Source organism: Lepus europaeus, chromosome 1 (genome assembly GCF_033115175.1).
Source record: "Lepus europaeus isolate LE1 chromosome 1, mLepTim1.pri, whole genome shotgun sequence".
NCBI classification, from domain to species: domain Eukaryota; kingdom Metazoa; phylum Chordata; class Mammalia; order Lagomorpha; family Leporidae; genus Lepus; species Lepus europaeus.
This window is the reverse complement of record NC_084827.1, coordinates 144,391,310-144,414,562: the sequence shown is the minus strand read 5'-3', so window position 1 is coordinate 144,414,562 and position 23,253 is coordinate 144,391,310. Positions and strand designations below refer to the sequence as shown.

General features: G+C 45.3%; 1 protein-coding gene across 1 annotated transcript in view; it reads right to left on the bottom strand.

Annotated features, from left to right (window-relative positions):
- LOC133767119 (aldehyde oxidase 3-like) overlaps positions 1-23,253 on the bottom strand; it is a 136,162-nt gene that overhangs the window by 64,946 nt on the left and 47,963 nt on the right. Inside the window, exons 19-28 of the mRNA XM_062201333.1 lie at positions 22,576-22,698; positions 19,899-19,995; positions 17,898-18,022; positions 14,652-14,785; positions 12,907-12,994; positions 10,039-10,125; positions 6,565-6,756; positions 5,448-5,675; positions 2,062-2,157; positions 1,150-1,278 (exon numbers count right to left, since the gene is read on the bottom strand). Of these exons, the coding sequence (XP_062057317.1) occupies positions 1,150-1,278; positions 2,062-2,157; positions 5,448-5,675; positions 6,565-6,756; positions 10,039-10,125; positions 12,907-12,994; positions 14,652-14,785; positions 17,898-18,022; positions 19,899-19,995; positions 22,576-22,698 (1,299 nt within the window). The remainder of the gene's footprint in view (positions 1-1,149; positions 1,279-2,061; positions 2,158-5,447; positions 5,676-6,564; positions 6,757-10,038; positions 10,126-12,906; positions 12,995-14,651; positions 14,786-17,897; positions 18,023-19,898; positions 19,996-22,575; positions 22,699-23,253) is intronic.

Here is a 23,253-nt window from a genome sequence, read left to right as displayed (position 1 = left end):
CATAGGCCCTGGTCCAACAGAGTAATGCCCAATCCACCCTGAGACCCAGACAGATAGGAGCCCACCTTTGCCGCTCCATGGCGACCACTGCTGGGCCCCCTCACTGAAGAATCAGAGGAAAGCCTTGGATCCTGGCCCACACTTGAACTCATCACACACTGCTCAACCCCAGCTTTGACCTGCAGGACTCACTTCCTTTAACCCCTCACAGAGTGAGGATTTGAGCATCAGCTGCCTGGCTCCTTGCTCTGTGCCTTGTAATAAACACCTACTTTTCCTCACCACCCTGGGTCTGTGATTGGTTTGCTACGAGACAGATGAGTGGACCCTGTTTGGGGTTTCTATAGCAACTCCTCCAACTGGATTTGGAGTTTTCAATAACAAATTAGTGAGCACACAGGCTCAAGTGGATGTCTTGGGCATAGCACACCAGGCCTTGGCCAGTAGGCACCTGCAGAGCTGTCTGGCAGCTGCCCGGCTCTTTCAGACTTGGGTGCAGACTCCCAGTGGCTGACTGCTGACCAGGTGTCATTGGTCTAAGGCACTTTCTGCATAGAACAAACTAGGCTTGGGATTTGGCTTGGGATTTGGTGCTGTGTTTTTCCTTTGGTAGCAAGCTGTGCACGACAATATGCTAATGTGGACTTTAATTTTATAGCTAGTAGGAGACCCCTTCCTCTAAGGGATGGCTTTGTAACTCAACAAACTCATTTTGTAACGTGGTTGAATTTCTGAGTCATGTCAGAAGGCAATGCTGTCTCCCTCCCTGCCTCTCGGGTCAGCCTTTTCCTCGGAGTCATTCGTGAGCCCCCTGGCTTCTGCGGGTCTCAGGCTCGCAGTGGCTGTGCCATGCTGTATTCTGGACTTCAAACAATGCTTCAGGAAGAGGCGTTATGTCTGCCTGTGTGAAGTCAGTGTCTTGGAGTGATGTTCATTAAATATATTACTTTTTCTTTACACATTTTAATAAAAAATTATGCTGCTAAACAATACCACAGTGCCCAGAATTTCGGGTGGGACAGAGGAACAACAGGAGGTGGTGTTTACCCTCTTACATCTGGTGCTCATGGGAAAAAGCATGAGAATTTTAGTGGAAGAGAAAAGGACTTTGCAGTGTGAAAGAAGGGTGAGAGTTAGTAAAATCATCACCTGTACAGCTTTTCCATTGACATCTGCACCAGTGGAGGCTGCGGTGGCAGTTGTGTTGGGCACTGTCACGGTGTTCATCTCGCCGATGTGTATGTAGGACATTGGTAGCTTTAGCTCACGGCTGGCCACCTGCCCCGAAAAACAAGCAGACAGAATGTGCCCATCAAGGGTGCAACTGGAACAATAATTCAAATATATTAGAAACTCTTTTTAAAAAGTGATAGGAGACCTCATAATCTATGGTTCGGGCAGACATACATAAGCCAAAGCTTATAAAAAGTCTCAAAACTCATTAAAATGTTAAGTGCTTCTCTGCACCCCAAGTTTGCCAAGAGCCAAGGGTCAGGAAAAGTCTCTTAAAGACACACAGTAGGGATTTAAAGCAGGTTTTTATGGAGAGAGGTGAATCTTGGAAACAGAGATCATCACTCACAGGGAAGTCCACTGGACCTGTAGCCAGGGTCCACATTCCAGAGGAAGGCCCCCCAACCCTACATGAGGTTCCTTTTATCAGGTGAGCACGGTACGTGGACTTGCTGATGGGAGAATGGACAGGTTGTATGACACCAGGAAGTCTGCATTTGGCTGCTAATTATATACAGGAAATGCTGGCTGCCCAGCACCTGAGCTTTGGAGCCCATGAAAGGGTGTAGCCACTCCAGTCAAGGGTTAAGAGCTACTGGTCCCTTGGGAAGTTGAGTTTAGGTGAAGCCCCAGCAACCAGGGAAGGGAAGCAAAACCCTCTAAGTTCTAGTTGGTTCATTTCCAGGTCATCTGGAATGTGCTCCGAGGCACATTTGTGGGTGTCTGGTCACTGCATCACAGAACTCAACAGTGATACCCTACAGACTCTGGGAATATTTCACAAAGCCTAATTTTGGCTGATGGCAAAAGTGAAACAACCTCTCTCACCTGTATCATTTTGGTGTTAATACCTTGACCCAATTCAACTCCGCCGTGAGCAACCAACACAGATCCATCTGTGTAGATGTGGACTAGAGCAGCAGCCTGGAAATAAAATGAGAAATCTATTCTTCCTGGCATCCGAACAGGAATCTCTGACAGTGAAGCAGTCATTAATGAAGTGCCAGAAGCCACTGAAATAAAGCCACAGTTTCACTGATACTGGACCAATGTTTTCATCAAAAGGTGTGTGCCACGCGAGAACAGCAAAGGTGCCATTCCTTGGAAACCGTGAGTAAAGCAAAGCCTGAATTCATATTTTCTCGCTAGAATTGAGTCCGGGAGCTGTCGCATGGTCCTTTCCCATTGACACTAATGAGTCACACTTCGAATGCCTGCTGGGCGTGTTCCTTTCTGAGAAGGGTAAGGTTGAATTCAGCAAGCAGAGCTCCTCACTGCCTCTCCTCTGCAAGGAATGACGAATGGAGCCAACGGTTAACAACCAGGTGGAACCCAGAGCTCATTTTTCTTTGTTGGGCTACAGACTCTTCGCCCTTAGATGTCGTTTGGGGATTGACACTCCATCCTAATGAACTCTTTCCCTTCCTTCCTCGGAGCATATTACTCTCAATTGCTTCTGGGGAGTGAAAAGCATGTAGAGAATTATGGAATAAAACATAGCAAAATATAAAAAACCAAAATCTCATTTGTCCATAATCTCATTGTTCACACATGCTGTGTTATTATCAGAATAACTGAATAGCACTAGAATAACCCATGTAACACGAACCCCCTCCCCTGGGGGTGTGGGCCGAAAAGTAACATTTCATCAAAAGCTGTCTTTCAGGCCCAGAGAGAGGAAACAGGTAGCTTCAACCCACCAGATTCTAACTAGAACCACATGACCACAGCCAGGACAACAGAGCCTGTGCAAATGTCCAAGAATTGACTGAGAGTTAATTTTTCCTAATTTTAATGCTAAGTTCTTCCCCCTGGGAGGAGTTTAAGCCTAAATACCCTAATGAGTGGTGTCTAAGCATGTTTCCAAATTGTGCTTGCATGAGCTTGTGCCCACCCCTACATGTGTTGACAAGAATGCCCTTTCTTGCATATTTGTTTCCCCTAAGATAAGAGACACCTGCTTCCCTTGGCTTGGAGAACCAAAGCTTTGGAAAGGATCCCCCACGGTCTCCTGATTTGCTGCAAATGACTTTGCGTGACAACTACGGGTGATGGAGCTTTTGATTTCTACTCACCAAGAAGCAGACCCACAGCATGGAGGGGTAACACTAATGGAAATCCCCAATCCCTCCCCTGTAATTCTGGATCTCAGACCTAGCTTGGTGGGGAAACTTGACCTGACCTCATCCAGTGAAATGAGATTCCGGGAAAAAGTATATTTTCACAATTTTCTTTGAAAGGAGATGTGCGTAGCTGCTATCCATATGATCAGGTGTAAATGATGCTCTGAGTCCCCTTGTCCCAACAGGGGTTCTCAGTAGTGTCTCAGATCACTAAATGGGGAACAAATGGAGATTTCCAGAATCTTGTTAAATTCCTCATTCCACACATTTTACCAGATGGGTACAATTAATGATCTGAGATTATCTTCTCTCAAGAGCAATGTCTTGAGCAAGCAGAATCCTAGTCATGGAAGTTTTGAGGGGGGTGGACAGAATGTTCTAGAAGATAGGGTGTGACTAAAAGGTGGATCAGAGTTAGACAACTTTGGACATGTTAAAATATATATGTGTATACATTAGCTTGAATTTTAAAATGCTAAACTAGTTATTGTCTTCCCTGAGCTTAGGAGTTGCTGGCAACCACAATTTTGGGTGTGGCGAAACATCTAAAAGAAATCTTTGCTTACAAAGTAAAGATTGTGTTTCCAGATCATCCAGAGAAAAATGAAAGCAGAGCAATGGAATTGCTGAAGCAAGCACATGACCCAGTTTGGAGTAATTTAAGCACTGGGGTTGCTCTCTCTCCGGGGCCTCCCATAGGAAGCATAGGACCAGGTCAAATCTCATTTCTCAGGCAAGGAAGCCCTGGGCATTTAGTGTAAGAATGTTTAGATATTTTCATCTGTTCCAATAGTCTTCGAATGTAATCCTTCAAAACTCAATTATTTGAGAAAAGAAAGGTCCTTTAAAAACCCCACTAACACTGCCTTTTAGGGATCTGTCTTTGCTTGATTTCTATAGAACTAATCTTGAAAGACTCATTCTTAGCTTATCAGCCTTCCATACTTTCAAGATGAACTGTATTTTTGGGAAAATCTACAGACAGTATCAATGAATCACAGGCAGAAATGTTGGTGTCTTCTCTGTAGATTTTCAATGGGTCTTTTTAGGAAGGACCACACAACTAGAGATTATTTTTCTAGAACGTGTAGAGCAATTTCAAAGAAATTGCAGCAGAAGATACAATGCCCACAAAAAATTGTTTCATCTTTTCATTCCCGTAACAGTGTGTTCACCCATCGCCCATCACCCATCATCCATCATCCATCCTGCCATCAGGCATTTAAGACTGGTACTCAGCAGGTGAATAGACAGATGAGTAAGAAGGGTTTAGCTTGCCCCCTAGAGCGAGGAGCCTGAAAGTGAAATCCACAGCAGTGTGACTGGGATGAGTTAAAAAAAAAAAAAAAACAACCTGGTGTTAAATTGGAAATGGCATAGAAAATTAATTATTTTTTTAAAAAAATATTATGTAGGATCTCTGTCTTTAATGTGCTGTACACTCTTATTTAATGCTATAACTAGTACTCCAACAGTATTTTTCATTTTGTGTTGCTATATGGGGGCAAACTGTTGAAATCGTTACCTAATATATACTAAACTGATCTTCTGTATATAAAGAGAATTGAAAATGAATCATGATGTGATTGGAAGGGGAGAGGGAGCGGGAAAGGGGAGGGTTGTGGGTGGGAGGGAAGTTTTGGGAGGGGGAAGCCATTGTAACCCATAAGCTGTACTTTGGAAATTTATATTCATTAAATAAAAGTTAAATTAAAAAAAAATCAAGAGTGAGTGGCAGAGGGTAGATATTGCAGTTCAGAGAACCTTCTAGAAGTTATGGCTAAGGGTTACATAAAAGCATGCCAACAAATATTCAAGGGGATTGTGACTTGATGCGGTCCTCAGAACAATCTGTGAATGAGGCCAGTGGTGTTCTAAACATCGGTTTCCCTTGTAGACCTTCTTTGTGATCAGCAATTGTTCACCAACTGATAGCACCATAACTCCGAGAGCCAATGAAACACAGCTGCCAAACCAGTACCCAAACCCCTGGAGTTACAAGCTATTTCCTAAACATTAGAATCAATAGATCTTTTATTATGAGACCCTCAGAAAAAAAGTTTCAGACTTATAAGCACCTCTGAAAATTACCTGATAATAAAAAGCCTTTGGAAATCCAACAGAGAATTTCATGGGGATAATGGCTATTCCTCGCTTCTTCCAATAGTTCTGCTCGTTAAATTCCTCTATAGCTTTTCTCCTGCTGTAGTATGAAGAATTTTCCATACATTTCTCCCAGCATTTTATCAGATTCTCTGGATTGAATTCTTGCTTGTGGATTGTCCTACCAATTGTCCTGTACATGTTCAACTCTCTAACCTGGTGGATGAAAATGTCCAACATTATAACAAGATCCACAGGCAGTGAATTTATCATAGAGATTAGCTGTCAAAGGTCACAGAATCAGCATCAAAGAATACACTGAAAATAAGTTGAGCTGGCGCTGCAGCTCAATAGGCTAATCCTCTGCCTGCGGCGCCAGCACCCTGGGTTCTAGTCCCGGTCGGGGCGCCGGGTTCTGTCCTGGTTGCCCCTCTTCCAGGCCAGCTCTCTACTGTGGCCCAGGAAGGCAGTGGAGGATGGCCCAAGTGCTTGGGCCCTGCACCTGCATGGGAGACCAGGAGAAGCACCTGGCTCCTGGCTTCGGGTCAGTGCAATGTGCCAGCTGCAGCGCGCTGGCTGCAGCAGCCATTGGAGGGTGAACCAACGGAAAAGGAAGACCTTTCTCTCTGTCTCTCTCTCTCACTGTCCACTCTGCCTGTCAAAACAAACAAACAAAAAAGAAAATAAGTTGAGCATTTAAGGGACAGTGTGATTTTTTAACAGATTTATTTTTTTATTTATTTGAAAGGTAGAGTTACAGGAAGAGGGAGAGGGAGAGGGACAGAGAGAGAGAGAGGGAGAGGGAGAGGGAGAGAGAGATCTTCCATTCTCTAGTTCACTCCCCAAGTAGCCCAATGGCCAGGGCTGGGCCAGGCCAGAGCCAGGAGCCAGGAGCTTCTTCTGGGTCTCCCACATGGGCCATCCTCCCCTGGTTTTCCAGGCCATTAACAGGGAGTTGGAACAGAAGGTGGAGGAGCTGGATCTTGAACCAGCTCCCATACCTGCTACTCCACAGTGCTGGTCCCAGAACAACACGAGTTTGGGAACTGAACGACTGCCCTTTTATCCACGTAAAGACCTTGTTTTGAGGATCACGCCTTGTTACCTTTTCTGGAGGCAGATGGCATTTGGCTGCCACAGCTGACATCCAGGTCTCTGTCACAAAGGCTCCCTGGGGAAACCCGAACCCCCGGAAGGCTGTATTGGACGGTAAATTGGTCTTGCAGGCTCGGCCTTGGACACGCAGGTTGGGGATCTTATAAGCATTTTCCAGTTTGAGCAAAGCATGTTCTATTACCTGAAAGTGTTCCAAGGTGAACAGTGCATTAAAATTAGGAAATCTGGATTGACAGCCTATTAAGGGGGCACTCATCAAGTTCCCTGTCCAGGCAGGAGAAATGCCAACCCTTTCCAGATGCACTTCTCTGCTTGAGTCTCCGGGCCACCACACAGAGGGATCTCACAAGGTCCCCAACTATTTACTTGAGTGGCCATCTACTTAATATTAAATTACATACATTTTACTTCTATAAATGCCCACATTTATATGGATAGATAAAAGGTATTTCTATAATTTAAACCAATTTACGTTCTGTCTTTGGTAGAAATGGAAACAACTTAAAGTTAGCTTTTTAAACATAGGGGTACAGATAACTCTTTCATGTGCTGATTTCATTTCATTTGGGTAAATTCCCAGGAGTGGGATTGTTGGGTCATATGGTAGATCTATTTTCAGATTTCTGAGAGTTGTTTGCACCTCCGTGTTTATTGCAGCTCAAATCACAATAGCTAATATATGGAATTAACCCAGATGTCTATCAGTTGATGACTGGATAAAGGAAATGTGGTATATATACACTATGGAATACTACTCAACCATAACAGAGAATGAAATCCTGTCCTTTGCAACAAAATGGATGCAACTGGAAACCCTTATACTTAGTGAAACAAGTCAGTCCCCAAAAAACAGATACCATATGTTTTCCCTAATCTGTGATAACTAGTAGAGTAAAAAAATGTAATGCGTATGAGCGACATTGACATTTTGAGATTTGATGATTGTTCACAGCCTTTGTCTCTACTGTTGAGGAACAATGTTTTCTGGTTACCATTTATTGACTTTTTTACTTAGTTTAGGGTTGATCTTATGAGTACCAAATAAAATGAAAGTAGATCATCATAAAAATTAAAGGAAAGAATAAGAAAGGAAGGAGGAAGGAGGGTGGGAGCCTGGGTGGGATGAGGATAGGGTGGGAAGTATCACTATGTGCCTAAACCTGTATATATGAAATACATGGAATTTGATCACCTTCAAAATTTAGCTTTTTAAAAAATTCCCTGAGTAGTTTGAACATTCACACATTTTTCTTCTTTAGGCTAGAAATTTCAATTTCTTTAAAATTTCCTGGGATCTTTTCCATTGTTTTCCATACTTAAAACATGAAAACTCCCAAAGTTTCTGACATCGACCTAATCAAATTATGGTCAGCCCTTTGTATCCATGGGTTCAACCACCATGAACTGAAAATATTTGGGAAAAGGGTGTCTGTAGTGAGCATGTAAAGACTTCTTTGATCATTATTCCCTAAACAACACAGTGTAAGAATCCCATACATGGCATTTATGTTGTGTTAGGTGTGATAAGTAACCAGAGATGATTTAAAGGGTGCAGGACACACGCATGGGTTACAGGCAAATCCTACAGCATTTTAGACAAAGGGCTTGAGCACCTGCAGCTCTTGGTCTCTCCACAGGGCCTCCAATCCCCTGTGGATGCTGAGGGACGACTGTGCTGTGGCACTGATGGCATAGGGGGACTCTTCTGAATTACCGCACCTGCCTCCTCGGGGAATCAGAGTGGAAAGAACGGATCTGCAGGAGAGTACAGTCATGCCCAGCTCTCTGTGGAGTTGGGGCAAACAAGCATTGCTGGATCTCAGGGCAGCCTCTCCTCCTCCACAGCACTCTAGTACATGCAAGTATTTGTACTTGGAGACCATCTGTTCTGAGAATTAAAGTGGTACCTTTGGGGACCAGCACTGGGGCACAGTGTGTTAAGCTGCTGCCTGCAACGCCAGAGCACCAGTTTGAGTCCTCTGCTTCCGATCCAGCTCCCTGCTAAGGTGCCCAGGGAAATCAGCAGAAGATGGCCCAAGTACTTGGGTTCTTGCCACCCACGTGGGAGACCCAGATGGAGTTCCCGGCTCCTGGCTGCAACCTGGCCCAGCTCTAAACTGTTGCGACGATTTGGAGATTACACCAGCATATGGGAGAAATCTCTATTTCTCACGCTGCCTTTCAAATAAGCACATAAATCTTTTTAAAAAAAAAAAACAATGATGGTTGGCTGGCACTGTGGCATAGTGGATTGGGCTGCTGCCTGCAGTGCTGGCATCCCATATAGATGTTGGCTTGAGACTCGGCTGCTCCACTTCTGATTCAGCTCTCTGCTATGGCCTGGGAAAGCAGTAGAAGATGGCTCAAGTCCTTGGGCCCCTGCACCCGCATGGGAGACCTGGAAGAAGCTCCTGGCTCCTGGCTTCGGATCGGTGCAGCTCTGGCCATTGCGGCCAATTAGGGAGTGAACCAGCGGATGGAAGACCTCTCTCTCTCTGCCTCTCCTTTTCTCTGTGTAACTCTGACTTTCAAATAAAGAAAATAAATTTTAAAAAAACAAAGATTGCTTTACATGTCATGAAGCCACAGAAGGGTGGGCTGTGAAGACCCCACACCTAAGTGGAGGGGGATGTGTTGTTCAGTGCTAGGGCTCATTGGGAAGCCAAGTGAACAGGTGGGGCTTCCCCAGTGAGATGAGCAGGTAGAGAGAAGACACAATCCCAAGCTTCCAGAGAAGGCAGAAACACTAGGTAGAACAAGGAAAAGCCAAAGAGGCCAGTGACAGCCTCACACCTGGTGTCAGGGGAATATTCCGTGAACAAAAGGGGTTGTGAGAGGGACCCATGTGGTTTGGGAGCAGGAGGATTTGCAGGAGCAGCTGAGCCTGGGTAAGCTCATAGAATACAACATTCTAGCATACAGCACACAGCATTTGAGAGCCCTGAGAGGGAGAAGAGATGCTGAAATGTGTGTGGGGAAGAGGTTTCCCTTGGTGTGAGAAGGGGAGAGATTTGCCTGGAGCAGGCCCAAACTTCTGCCCTCCTTCCAAGTGCCAAGTGTGTCTGTCACTGACCCCTCCTGGCCTTGCCTAGGGTGAGGGTACTGGGAAAGGAGAAGAGAAGAGATGATTAGCTCCACTCTGTGAGAGTCTTCTGGGCTGCAGCCTGAGGTGTCCATCAGACTCTCATGTCCTGCCTCGAAGACAGCAAATGGAAATGTTTCTCCTGGACAAAGCTCTCAGAGCTGCAGAGTGAGCCAGGGGCTTCCTGGCTGCCATGCAGCCTGACGGTGGTGCAGACCTGGAAGCCATCTGGGTCACCCTTGTTCACAACCCACATTACACGCCAGGTGCCATGGGTTGGTGGACACCAACTAAGAAAGCCTGTACTCTAAGAAACCAAACTCGCAGTTAATCTCTCATTGTGAGTATTTGGAACCCCAGGCGGTTTTGTGAGTCACGTACCAGTTCAGAGACATCCGGTGTGCAGCCTCCATTGATATAATATTCAATGTCTGCTGCCTCAATTTTCCCGTTGTTCATGAAGCCAATCTGTGAACACCAAACATTTACTTCTATGAGCACATAAAGTGTGCGTACTGCTTGCTGGCCATTTGGAGAGTAGGAGTGAGAGTTCCTTCCATTCCTGATACGTGTGGGCTGGGAGGGGGGGTCAGTCTGCCTGGGTTCAAACTCTGGGTCCATCATTCACCAGCCTTGGGCCACCCAACTCACCTTCAGGAGCTCCATGTTTAACAATGGGGACAAAACTATTACCCAGCCCCATGTTCTCAAAATTTAACATTTATCAAAGTCACTTAAGGGGCTTGCTACAACAAAAATGACTGGGCCCCACCACAGGATTTCTGATCCAGTGAGCTTGGGCCTGTGGATGTACATTTCCAGCAAATTCTCAGGTGATGCTGATGCTCTGGTCCAGGGACCATGCTTTGAGAACCAATGACCTAACTCCCAGGGTCACTGTCATCCTCAAAAGAGCATTCACATAGAGCCACATGTTGCAAGCAATTAAACAGTTCAATTAATATAGCTACTTATTCTTGCTGTGGTTGATGCTGTCATGATTATCAATGAGAAAAGCATGCATGAGCAATCTACCTTTTCTAATTAATAGCTAATGAGGATTTGCTAGCTACCAAGGCTTCCTTGACAAGGGCAGCACGCAGCACTCCATCTTCTGAAGTCAGGGCACCATGTGCCAGGACTCCTCTTTGGCTGCTAGCCGTGTGCCACCAGCTCACTATGACGTCATCACTAACTTGTTCCAGATGTAACTGCTGCATCCCCAGAATGACAAGTGCCATGCGTCAGATTTCTTTGTGTCTCCCATAACTCTTAGTGCAATATCTCAGTGTTTGTTGGGCTCAGTAAATTCCAGTCTTTGAAGTTGGAGGGAACACTGGGGGGTCACTTGCTCCAAACTTCCAGTGCAGGGCTTCCTGCTGGAGCTTATACCCAGGCACCCAACAACCCCTAGAAATTCAGAAGGCAGGAGCTATGGCTGAGGCTCAGGAGTCTGCATTTTAACCAGCATCTCTGGTCCCTGCAACAGAAATACCACCTTGTTCAGCGAGTGCTTCTCATTCATTAGTAAGTTGTGAAATCAATGGATTCCGATGGAACCAGCATGCTTAGAGGGATAAATAGGAGGGAAGGGGAGAAAAGAGGAATAAAGAAGAGGGAAGTGGAAAGAAGGGAAAAAAAGATTAAAGGGGAATTAAAAAGAGAAGAGACAAATATTAGTTTAGCATATGTAGCAAATATGTAAGTGTTGTTCTGTGTGATCTAGTTTCTGTGTGATGGAGGGAGGGAGGGAAGGAGAAGAAAGAGAAGGGGGAGAGAGAGGAGAAGAGAGAGAGAGAGAGGGAGAGGGAGGGAGGGAAGGAGGAGGGATGGATGGAGGGAGGGAGGGAGAGATCTGAGTCCTCCCTTTGCCTGTGTCTTACAGGTGCGGTGCAGCAGTGTGAAAGCTGATCTGGATCCCTTCGTGCCGCCAGCAGGAGCAGCATCTGGGAGGCAGCTGTCCAGCATGGCCAGCTCTCAGGGGGATGCACATCTGTCTCACTCTTGTATTCACTTTTCTTTCTGGCTGTGCCTTCCAGCAGAGGAGTAAACGGCTCTCTCCACAGTTCTTCAGAAATTTGAGGAGGGGTGATTCCTGGGTGGGCTGAGCTGGGGTCTGGGCTTTCTAGTCCTGAAGACGGCGTTGCAGCTGGGGTCAGTGTCAGGGAGCTCTGATGTGGTTGTAGCAGCTGTTGGGGAGGGAAGAAGAAAGGGAGAGAACCCTACGTCCAGGGACCCCAGGTATGGGCTACAGGGAAGGAGCAGGAGTGAGAAAGGAGAAGGAATAAGGAATGATGGATCGATTCAAGGAGGAGCTTGTCTGACCTCTTTTTGCCTGACTACACACCTCCTCCACAGATGGCTACCTGCTGTGTACTTTGTTACAGCACACGTTTGTTGGGCATCTCATTTGTGCTAGGTTCTAGGGAAATGGAAATACAGAGATAGGACCCCCTCTCCCACCACTACTGCGACTCCAAGAAGCCAGAAGTCCAGCAGGAAAATGGGACTGATACCGGTCAGTTCATTCTTGGTGAGATGCTCAAGGTTAGAAGTCTGCACCGGGTACCTGGGAAGTGGACAGCACCTGGCACTCCGGAAGTGCTCGGTAACTATGATGCCAAACCAATGAGCCCTGTAGCGCACTCAGGGTCAGTCGGGGTGGGAGGAGGGAGGTCTTCTGGAAGACTCGATGGCTGAGCAGGGATTTCTAGTTCACAGTGGAATGAAAAATGAAGAAACCAAAGGTCTTGTCTTACGGGCTGAAAAGCCTGAGTTTTTGTGTCCGAGTTTTGTGATGCTTATTTTACCCTTTATATACTAGCAATAAATTCTGCTCCCTTCTAAGCGGTTGGAAGAGTGTCCTTCGGCAAGATGGAAGCCTTTGTGGAGCTGGATCATGAATGCATGGGACGAACGAAGCTTTGACAGGTGTCAGCCCAAATCCTACACATCTGGATTCCAGAGGCCCTCAGACACTGCAAAGGCAGCAGGTGCCAGCGCTTCTGCTCCCACTTTCACCTTGCTCTGAGCCTCTCCCCCATTCCCCACGTCACGTCACGTCACGTCACGATTCCTACTCCTTTTATGTGCCCTGACTCAAGTGTCACAGAGTGCAGTGCTGAGGCTCGGTAGGAAGGGACAGCAGTCAGCTGGGGAGGGCGAGCCCCGGGCTCTGCAGGTACTTGAGACTGCCGGTCAGTGCCTCCTGGGTGTGTGCTGCATGCAGTGACTTGCCCCTCCACTCACCTTGTATTTCCCCAGTAATGGGTGACGTCCTCCAGTGATCAACATGTCGTCCCCACGCTCGAGAACAAAACGCACTGGGCAGCCAGTCCTGGAGAGAAGGAAATAGAATCACATTTTTAAATGATATATGATTTCAGGTTCAGGTGTTGGGAACGTTCTAGAATCATCATCAACCCCTTGACTACACAAATAAGAGGCAAGAGAAGAACTACTCCCAAGGCGGGGAGGTTAGGTAAGAAGACTAGGAATTACTTGCTTTTGCATGATATACGGGGCAACTAGGCAACTATTTGCATGTTTAACAAGTTCCTTTTCTGTTGATCTGCTTTAGGCGGCACAATAAAGTGATTTTTTGGTGATTGTTTTTGTGTATAACCCTCAGTTTTTAAGAGTGGTCAACAGCTGTTCATTGGCTTTACTCTAAGTAGCGAGGAAATTATGTCAGAGATTTCTGTGTTTCCTTCATTATTAGCTTTCATGAGCAGACTCTTCTCTTGTTAATGGTGTCAATGAACTGTTCATGAACTGTTCCGCAGGTTCAGCTCTGAGCCTTAATTTCTTACATTCTTCATATAAATACTAATTCATCTTCAAGTCCTGCTATTTAGTTTTTCTCCCACATTTCTAGGATTCCAGACGTTCTCCTGTCTGAGCCAGACGATTGGGGTTGTTGGAATCTGAAGCCTTCTTTGGCCATTACCACCTCCAGCCTGCCCCAGAAGAGCAGCAGAGGCCACCTTCTAAGGAAACATCACCGGATCATGACACCCACACACAGACCCCATGACAGCTTCCCTTCAGCATCCTGAGCATTGCCTTGCTCTTCTTCCAATACCCCACTTAGATGACCTCCTTTAGGAAAGTCCTGGAATCACAATCTACTGGGAATTTGGTCTGGACCACTAAAATACAACAGATGCTTCATGCCTTTGTAATTTTTTTCTTTTCTAGAACACAGTGCATTGTGTGTGTGTACATGTGTGTGCAAGTGCACATGCATGTTTGTAAGCGCACGATGGTTTGTGACCCCTGGGTACAGCATCACCTTAGCTGCTGGGTTCCCTGAGGACATCTGGTCTGTTCAGTGAGGCAGAATTTATGATTTGGTTCCTCCAGCATCATTTCAGAAGTCTTACTAACTGTGTGCATGAGTAATGGTTATACATTCCTTTAAAAAGCCATCTATTTCTGTGCACAGGCCCATGTTACATAATTGAAAAGGTTCAAATGGGTATTTGAAGGAGAGCATCTTTCTCTCTCTCTCCTGTCTGCTAGCCATATAGCTCTTCCAGGAAGCACACAGTTTCTCGAGTAGCCTTATAAATACATTACTTGCTAATGTGCTATGAGGTGGCCTCTTCCTTACTAAAGCGTAAGCTAGCCAAGGCAAGGTCTTAGTGTCCTGTTTGGTTCTACCAATGTAGACAATGGAGTTCTGCTCCTGTCCATATATACTGTGGAGCGATCAAATCCTATGCTCCACTTACTCTTTTTTCTTTGTTGTAGAGCAATAGGAAGGATTTTAGGCTGAAATTACAGAGAGGGCAGTGAAGTAGAATCCACGCACCACTGCTGATTCGGGTTGAAAGATCCAGGGGAAGCATGCCCAACTCTGGGCCGTGTGCCAATGGTCCTCGTTAGTTTGGCCTGGATGGGGACAGCAGGCCCTTGGCTTTAGACTTCAAGTATCTCTTGAGAAATCTCACGTAGGATCGGAGGGCGGAGGACCCAGGCCTCACACTCACTTGTCTGCCGCCACAGCTGCCACTGCTGCCAGGAGCCCAGGCTTGCTCGCTTTCCCTCCGAAAGCCCCGCCGACCCTTCTCACGTGGCAGTTGATCCTGTTCTTTGGAATGCCCAAGGCACAAGCCACCATTTCCTGCAAGTGAGCCATGGGTCGGTTACAGGCCCCCAAAACACACTACACACAAGAGATTCATTTGCCAAAAAAGAAATGTATTCTCAGCTTCCCCAGAGCCCAGAATAAAAATACATGCATTTGTCTGTTTTGGAGGAGAGACTAGAGGAATTCATTTCTTCACATATTCTGGGAGAGAGGCTGGAGAAAAACCTATAGACACCTGCACAGCCCAAAGTGAAGGGACGAATTGGCATTGCATTTCAAAATGTGTCCGTTGTAGATCAGATGACAAAACACAACCACGGTGATCACACTGAGCTGCTCACACAGCACCTGTTCCGCAAAGAGGCTCCTTCCTGTTAGAGCCCAGCACCAATACCTCGGCCAAGTGAGCAGGCAGGAAGGACAGTGTGAGGGAGCTACACACCATCCGGAGGGAAACCAGCACAATGATCCTGCGGGCAGAGCTGCCCAGCCGTCTGCAGCACGTCAAGATAAGCTTGGGCCTGCAGCTAACCCAGGGAAGGCGCTGGAGCGTAAGCAGCCGGGCCGGAGGGAAGCTGGTAATGACCCCCGACTGCAGCAGGTGAGAAGCAGTGACGGTAAACTCTGCAGGAGCCGGTGGGAGGAAGTTTAAGGAAAGGCAACTCCCTAAGAGCTGATGTCGAGGTGTAATGGGTAAAGCTGTGGCCTGGGATGCTACCATCCCATGTGGGTGCCAGTTCATGTCCTGGCTGCTCCACTTCCAATTCAGCTCCCTGCTAGTGTGCCTGGGAAAGCAACTGACGAGAACCTGAGTGTTTGAGTCCATCCATGTGGGAACCTAGATGGAGTTCCAGGCTTCTGGCTTTGGCCTGGCCCAGCCCTGACTGCTGCAGCCATCTGGGGAGTGAACCAGCAGATGGAAGACCAATTTCTCTCTCTCTCTCGCTAAGTCTTTCTAAATAAATAAATAAAATTCTTGAGGCAATTCCCATTGTTGACATAGGTGACATGTATCTGTTCAGTCGAGGATCCATGGTTAAGTCAGGTATCAAAGTCAATCAGGGAATATTTCCTCCTGCCTCGCTGGGTGGACCATGCCCTGTCACAGAATGCTACAACCTGCTCACACTTGGAATGGAGAAAGAGAAAGTAGAGCCAGGGGGTGCTTCATGGGAGGCCATGGCTGTAGCAGGAAGTACGGGTGAACCATTAGGAGTGCTACTTGGTGAGTGGGCACTTGGTACACAGATAACATGCAGCTTAGGATGTTCATATCCCAGAGTGCCTGAGTCTGAATACTGACTCCATTCCTGATTCCAGCGTCATGCTAATGCGATCCTGGGAGGCAGCAGGTGACGGCACAAGTACTTGGGTCCCTGCCACCCATGTGAGAAAACTGGCTGGAATTCCAGGCTCCTGGCTTCAGCTTGGCCCAGCCCCAACTGCTGTAGGCATTTGGGGAGTGAACCAGCAGATGGAAGATCTCTGTCTCTGTCTCTCTGGCTTTCAAATAAAATGAAAATGAGTAAAAACAACAACAACAACGAGGAATGTCATTTGGCTTTCTGTCTACTTACAAGTATATATATAGATAAGGTCATCCTTGAAGGTCAAAACAAAATAAAAAACTAATTTAAAACATGATTATTAGAGCTTTGGCTTATTGATTTTGAAGTGTCCATGGCCAAATGAAATATCTCAGATGCAAGAGTCAGACCTTCAGAGGAAAGATCAGGGCTATTGATTTTAGTGGCTAATTCCCAGCACGTACAGGGCAGAGAAAGATGAGGCAATGGTAGAAGCCGGATCTCTGGGTCACCCTTGGAGGAGAGCTGCCAAGAGAGTACCCATGTGGGACTTGGCCCAACCAAGAAATCAGGCTTGGCTGTGCTAACCCGTTTAGACTTGGGAAGTTTTTCCAGCTGATAGTGTTGCTTATACATGAGATTTTAATCTTGGGAGAAAGACACATACTTTTATTCAACTTTCAATGTGGTGTAGGTTCACCAAACAATAATAAGACCAGGCAGAGATGGAGGAGCCCACAGGGGAATGACAGAAGGAGCAAAAAAGACAAGCAGAAATATGAGTATAGCATCAGACAAACCAAGGGAGTGTGAATTTCAAGGACCTCGTGGTCTGCAGGGTGGAAGGTGGCAGGAGCTTCCAGAAAGGACAGAAAAACATCTCATGGATTTGAGATCTAGTAGGCTTCTTGGTTGAAGAACTGAATTAAAGCATAAATGGGAAGTAAGGAAGTAGAGTGTAGGCGATGGTTATAATGGGGCTGTGCTGTGGTGTAGCGGGTTAAGCCGCGGCCTACAGTGCAGGCATCCCATATGGGTGCTGGTTTGAGTTCTGGCTGTTTCACTTCCAATCCAGCTCCCTACTAGTAGCCTGGGAAAGCAGAAGAAGATGGCCCAACTCCTTGGGCCTCTACACCTGTGTGGGAGACCCAGAGAAAGCTGCTGGCTCCTGGCTTCAGATCAGCACAGCTCCAGCCATTGTGGCCATTTGGGGAGTGAACCAGTGGGTGAAAGACCTCTCTCTCTCTCTCTCTCTCTCTCTCTCTACCTTTCAGATTAAAAAAAAAAATCTTTAAAAAAAGCGGGGGAAAAAAAACAGTCTCAGAAGGGAAGGAGACAGAAGCAACAGGTGCAGGGGAAGCACAGTGAAGGAAGGGTCTTGAAGAAGGCTGAGTTCACAGCAGGTTCAGAGTGGGGCAGTGACGAGACAACGTCAAGGGTGTAGGACTGGGCAGGAACAACGGGGGTGGCAATCTGGGCCTTGGGTGCAGGTGTAAGTGTTGATCAGCATGGGAGGGAGGATCTCTTACCCCATGAGACTGAATGAGGCAGGAGTAGGGAGGGAAGATGGTGATGGGGCCATTCATACTGATGGGCTTGGTTTTTGAACAAATGAAGTAGGAGGCAATCATCATGAGAGGTAGGGAGTGGATTCTTGTAGAAAACCGGAGGAAACATAAAAATCAGGGCTGAGCTTTTCCTCTATGCTGATGTTCAACCATGGGCTAAAGATGACCTCACTGTCTGGGTTCCACCCCTAAACGTCAGGAAAATGACAGCACTCCATTTGCCAGCACCATGACTGTGACACAGAAAGTCCTGATGGGAAAAGGGCCCACCTGTGTAAAGGCTGCATCCTGGCTCGACACGTAGACGTCCATCTCTGCGTGCTCCGCCCTCGGCACCACGCGCACGCTTTGCGTCTCCAGGTAGAAATGCTCCTGTCCTCCGAAGTGTACCTCCCCTGTAAACACAGCAGCGGTGAGGCTCTTGTTTTCAGAGACACTCCATTGGAATATTTGAAAAAGCGTGCAGCACACTTTACTACATGGTCATGTTATTTTCTCCAGCTCATGGGAATAACATTGAGTTCCTGCCTTGATTTCAAAGGATCATTATTATAGTCTGCCAAATTCCCCCAGACAGCTGTTTTTATATACAAGATAACTGACAATGATATGCAATTTAAAAATCTCCCATGCTTTAGGCTCTCTTTCCCCACCTGTCCACTTTGGTGTGTTCTCAAGAGCTAGAAACCATTACTGACTTGAGCAACAACAGTCATCAGGTGACAATAAAGACTGAGCTCGTCTTACCGGAGGGCAAATCCATCTCTGTACGGACACTGCCTGGGGCAGGGCTGATTTTATACAACACATAGAAACTTGCATTGCAACAGTGACACCCAATCAGCCTTTTTTTTTTTTTTTAAATCTATTTACTAAAAAGATTAACCACAAATCTCCCACTCAGCACCCATTGAGCTGAGATTTCATAGAAATCCACAGGGACCTCAATGGTGCAGACTAAATGGGTGTATGTGAGAGCAAGGGTGTGGGAAAGGAGAGGAGAATGAAAATATATACTTTCTCCCCAAAATTTCAGTCATGTAGGAAGTACAAATTTCAGAAACCTATGACTAATCAGTTTTAAAAATAAAGTTTGTTTGCACACAGGAAGCGGAAGGTGGTGTTGAGAAGTGTGGCAAAGCACTTAACGATCAACCTATGAATATAATTGCAAATTGACTTGGTTTCCAGAAATGTCTTTGGGTAGCCCTTGAATTCATGTTCAGGATGTAAACCTTGAGATCATTAGGTTTGTCCAGTTATAGTTCTCTAGAAGATAGAAGTTTGGGAATTTAACACTAACTCCAAGTGAACATGTTGCTGAAGATTTTGTCATGGCTCCTTTCAAATACCTAAAATCGATACTTTTAAGAAGACTGCAGAAAAATGAAATTAAAAGATGTTTATTTTGGTGCAAATTTTTAAAAAATATACAGTTTTCTCATAGTATGCATTTTATGAGCTTTTTGAAGACTTCTTGTATTTATGGATTTCAAAATGTTTCTGCACCAACTTATCTTTTAATTCCATTTCCCATGAACTTGTTGAAGCCGCCATGTTTGTTAAATGGATTTTTTTAGATGTTGTTCTCGCCTTCGGTGACTTTGTTGACTCTGATAGTTTCTTTCATGGGACCCCACATCTCCAATCGCAGAATTCCTTTTTTTTATTTATTTATTTGACAGATAGAGTTATAGACAGTGAGAGAGACAGAGAGAAAGGTCTTCCTTCCGTTGGTTCACTCCCCAAATGGCCGCTACGACCAGCGTTGCACCGTTCTGAAGCCAGGAGCCAGGTGCTTCTCCCTGGTCTCCCACGCGGGTGCAGGGGCCCAAGCACTTGGGCCATCCTCCATTGCCCTCCCGCGCAGAATTCCTTTCTAACTGCCTCTGGACAGTGCCCTGTGTATGTCTGCTGGCCCCTTGAACCTCACATCAAACATCTCTTCCTACATAAGGGCTGTTTATGTTTTCTTCCTGGGCTCTGTGTGCTTGCATTCTTTGCCACTTTTCTATTTTCTATCCAAACTGCACTGCCAGGTGCACTAAAGAGCTGCTCTATGGAATCAGTATAATTTGGGGGAAATCAAGGCCCTTCACAAACTTTCCCCTCCTCTCTGAGTCTGATGTTCTGGACTGTTCATCTCTTTACTAATTTCCATGAGAATTAAGATGCATCAGCTTCACCCAAGTTCTATAGAGGTATCATCTTGATCCATGCAGCATCAATGTATTAAAAAGCCCCATGATAAAAAGGGATTCACGAATTCACCTTCAATGATTTGATCAACAGCTTGAAATGCCTTCTCAACATCTCCTTGTTTTAGTTTCTTTTCAGGACCAATGAATGATTTGTGTTTTATTGCATCCTGTGGGAAGTAAAAAATACAAAATATTACCCATGTTGCCCAATTCAATATTTTTAAATTTAAAAAAAAAATTTATTTATCTACTTGAAAGTCAGAGTTACACAGAGAAAGGAGAGGCAGAGAGAGAGAGAGAGAGAGAGAGAGAGAGAGAGAGAGTCTTCCATCCGCTGGTTCACTCCCCAGATGGCCGCAATGGTTGGAACCAGTGCCCATATGGGATGCCGGCACTGCAGGTGGTAGCTTTACCCGCTACGCCACAGCGCCAGCCCCTGCCCAATTCAATATTTTTGACGTTGATCACCTCCATAACCCTCACACTGAAAATCGTACTTGGTGTTAACTATCCCTCCCAGAATCCCCTAGGGCAGCGCAGATTCCAAACATGTCTGGTGTCCAGTGAGCGCAGCTTCTCTTCTCAGACAGTATCTCCGGGGCTGACAAGGGTCAGGAAATGCGCTCAATAGACAATGGAGCTTCATCATAGGACTATTTAGCTAAACTGTGAACCTCAACATTTACCAAAGTTTCAACTCCTCTGTCTGCCACCCAGGATGGAGTCCCTGGCCCCTAGCTTCAGCCTGGCCCAAGGCATTTGGGGAGTGAAACAACAGATGGAATATTTCTTTTTTTCTCTGTCTCTCTTCTGTCACTCTGTCTTTCAAGTAAATACATAAATAAATCTTTTAAAAAAAAATGAAACAGAAGCAGAATGTATTTGGTGAGTTTTGCCCTGTCCATGCCTGTCCCTGTGTCTGGTTTCCACCCACTCCGTCCAAAGGCATACTCCACTGGTACTCTCCATGTGCTGTTATAGAGGTTCTCCGCAGATACAAGCAAATGGGAATCGGTATTACTACACGCCCCACTTTGCATATTTCTCTGCATTTTGCCTTTCACTTGACAGTGTAACTTGGAGAATTTTCTATTTTTGTGCAGAGAGAACATCCTCATTCTTTAAGAAATTTATACAGCTGCGTAGGATCCCACTGCATACATCGAAGGACTCTTGAGTTGCTTCTAGTATTTTATGACTATAAATTACGCTGCAAAGAAGAACTTGTAAAACACATTCTTTAGCAGGTGGGTCTGCTAAGCTGCATGGTAAATTCCCAGAGTGGGATGGCTGGTTAAAGGGTACACACGTTTGGAATTTCAATGGTTATTTCTAAATTTCCCTTCATATATGCTGTTCCCAGTTTATGCTTCTACTGGCAAGATAAGAGAGCACCGGTTTTCCCACAGTTTGCCAAGTGTATGAATTGTCAAACTTTTGCATTTTTGCCAATCTGGTAGGTTAAATGTGGCATTTCATGGTAGCTTGTAATTTAAATTTCTCTTGTTATTCGTACAGCAAACATCTCTTCCTATGTAAGGGCTGTTTGTATTTTCTTCCTGTGCTCTGTCTCCTTGCATTCTTTGCTCACTTTTCTACTGGATTTTTCTTCCTGATTTCTAGGAAATCTTTATATACTTAGGAACTTGGCTTATTGATCACAGTATGGCTTGCAAATATTTTCCCAATTAATGCTTCTTTTGACTGTTTATTATCATTGTCTTTGTTATATGTAATCAAATGATTAATCTTTTCTCTTACAGAGTTTAGAGTTTGGGTCATAGTTAAAATTATTATTAAGGAGTTTTCCCATGGTTTAGTCTTGTACTTTTTGTATTTCACTTTTGACCTTTCAATTTTTAGTACTTTTTGTCTTGGTTTGTCTTGGTATAGTGGTGTAGTATGTTAAGGTTTATTTTGGTCATTCTTTATTTTCATAAAGAACCTGTTCCCAAGTGAGATGTGATTTCACTGTATTCATTTGTGGACAGATCTTCAGTTTCTGTTCTTAGGTAAAGGAGCAGAGGGTATCCAGTGGGCTGCCCCACCTGCCCAATACAATGCAAATAAATTCTTTCCCTGTTGCTTCTCTGGGTAATTGCGCTATTGCCCTCTTTAGCATACATATCCAGGATGCACAAAAGAAATCACTGCAGTTTTACCTTGAAACTCAGCAAAAAGTGCAGAAAAGCCCAGAAAAAAGACCACTGTCCACAAATGAGAGTGAACTGGTTGCACACAGGGAAAGAGAAGATTAAGGGCAGCAAAGGACCAGGGTAGCTGGAACATTGTACAGGAGGTAAGGAAAATGAATTTTAAATGTAAAATGTTAAAATCCATCAGAGAGGCAATACCAACCTTGGAATCTGGAACTTTCCCAATAGTATTTCCAGTGTTCTTAGGGGCAATGGGAATAACTAGAGATCTGTAGTGGGCTAAGAGGACACATTTCCAGCAAGTAGGGCAATGTGAGTTTCTCAGGAGAAAATAGGGGTCTTCAAGAAGTCTGTGGAAAGTGCGTATTATGAAACACCTGTACAGAGTTCACAAATGTTTTCCAGTACAACAAAATCATCTTTAACGACACCTTTCCACAGCCTTTGGGAAGTACCCTCATAGACTTTCCAGTCTCTGATACCAGCATAGCAGCTGGAAAATGTCACAAGGTGAAAGGGCTTCACAACATGCTTTGGAACTTTCTGGAAAGACTGACAAATGACCAAAAGACTGGCAGATGCTGACATTACCTGAATGCTCACAATCACGGGCTCCACATCTTCGTACACAATCTTCACCTTCCTTGTGGCTTGCTTGGCATGGGCGTACGAGTCAGCAGCCACAGCACAGACAATCTGACCCACACAAATCACCTGCAGCAAAAACGGACCAAGTAACATGCCAGGAAGGAATAAAAGTGAGAACAAGCAATCCCTTGTCAACCTGGACTGTTGCAGACATGTCCTGGGATAATGTGGCAGAATTCACCTGTACCGTAGAGCACAGGGCTGAGATGGACTATTGCCTCTACCACAACTAGCTGTAAGGTCTTAGGTAGTTCACTAAAACCATATAAGCCTCCATGTTGTCATCTTTAATTTAAAAATTTTAATAAAAACTTAAGAAACACAAAAATTGCAAACATCGCACCGGCCCCTACTGTGTTTTTAATTTCACTTAATGTATTTTTCAGTTGAAGGATTTCTGATTAATTTTGTTTAATTATTTCCATCTCTCTATCAAATCTACCCTCAGTGTTAGAACACTGAATCATTTGTCTTTGTCCTCTTTAATTTCATTGCATTTCCTTAATATGGTTATTTTGAAACTTTCATATGAGTATTTGGAAATTTCAGTTTCTAGAGGACTGGTTTCTGGCAACGTATTTTGCTCTTTAGGTGAGATCATGGTTCCCTGAAAGTTCTTGA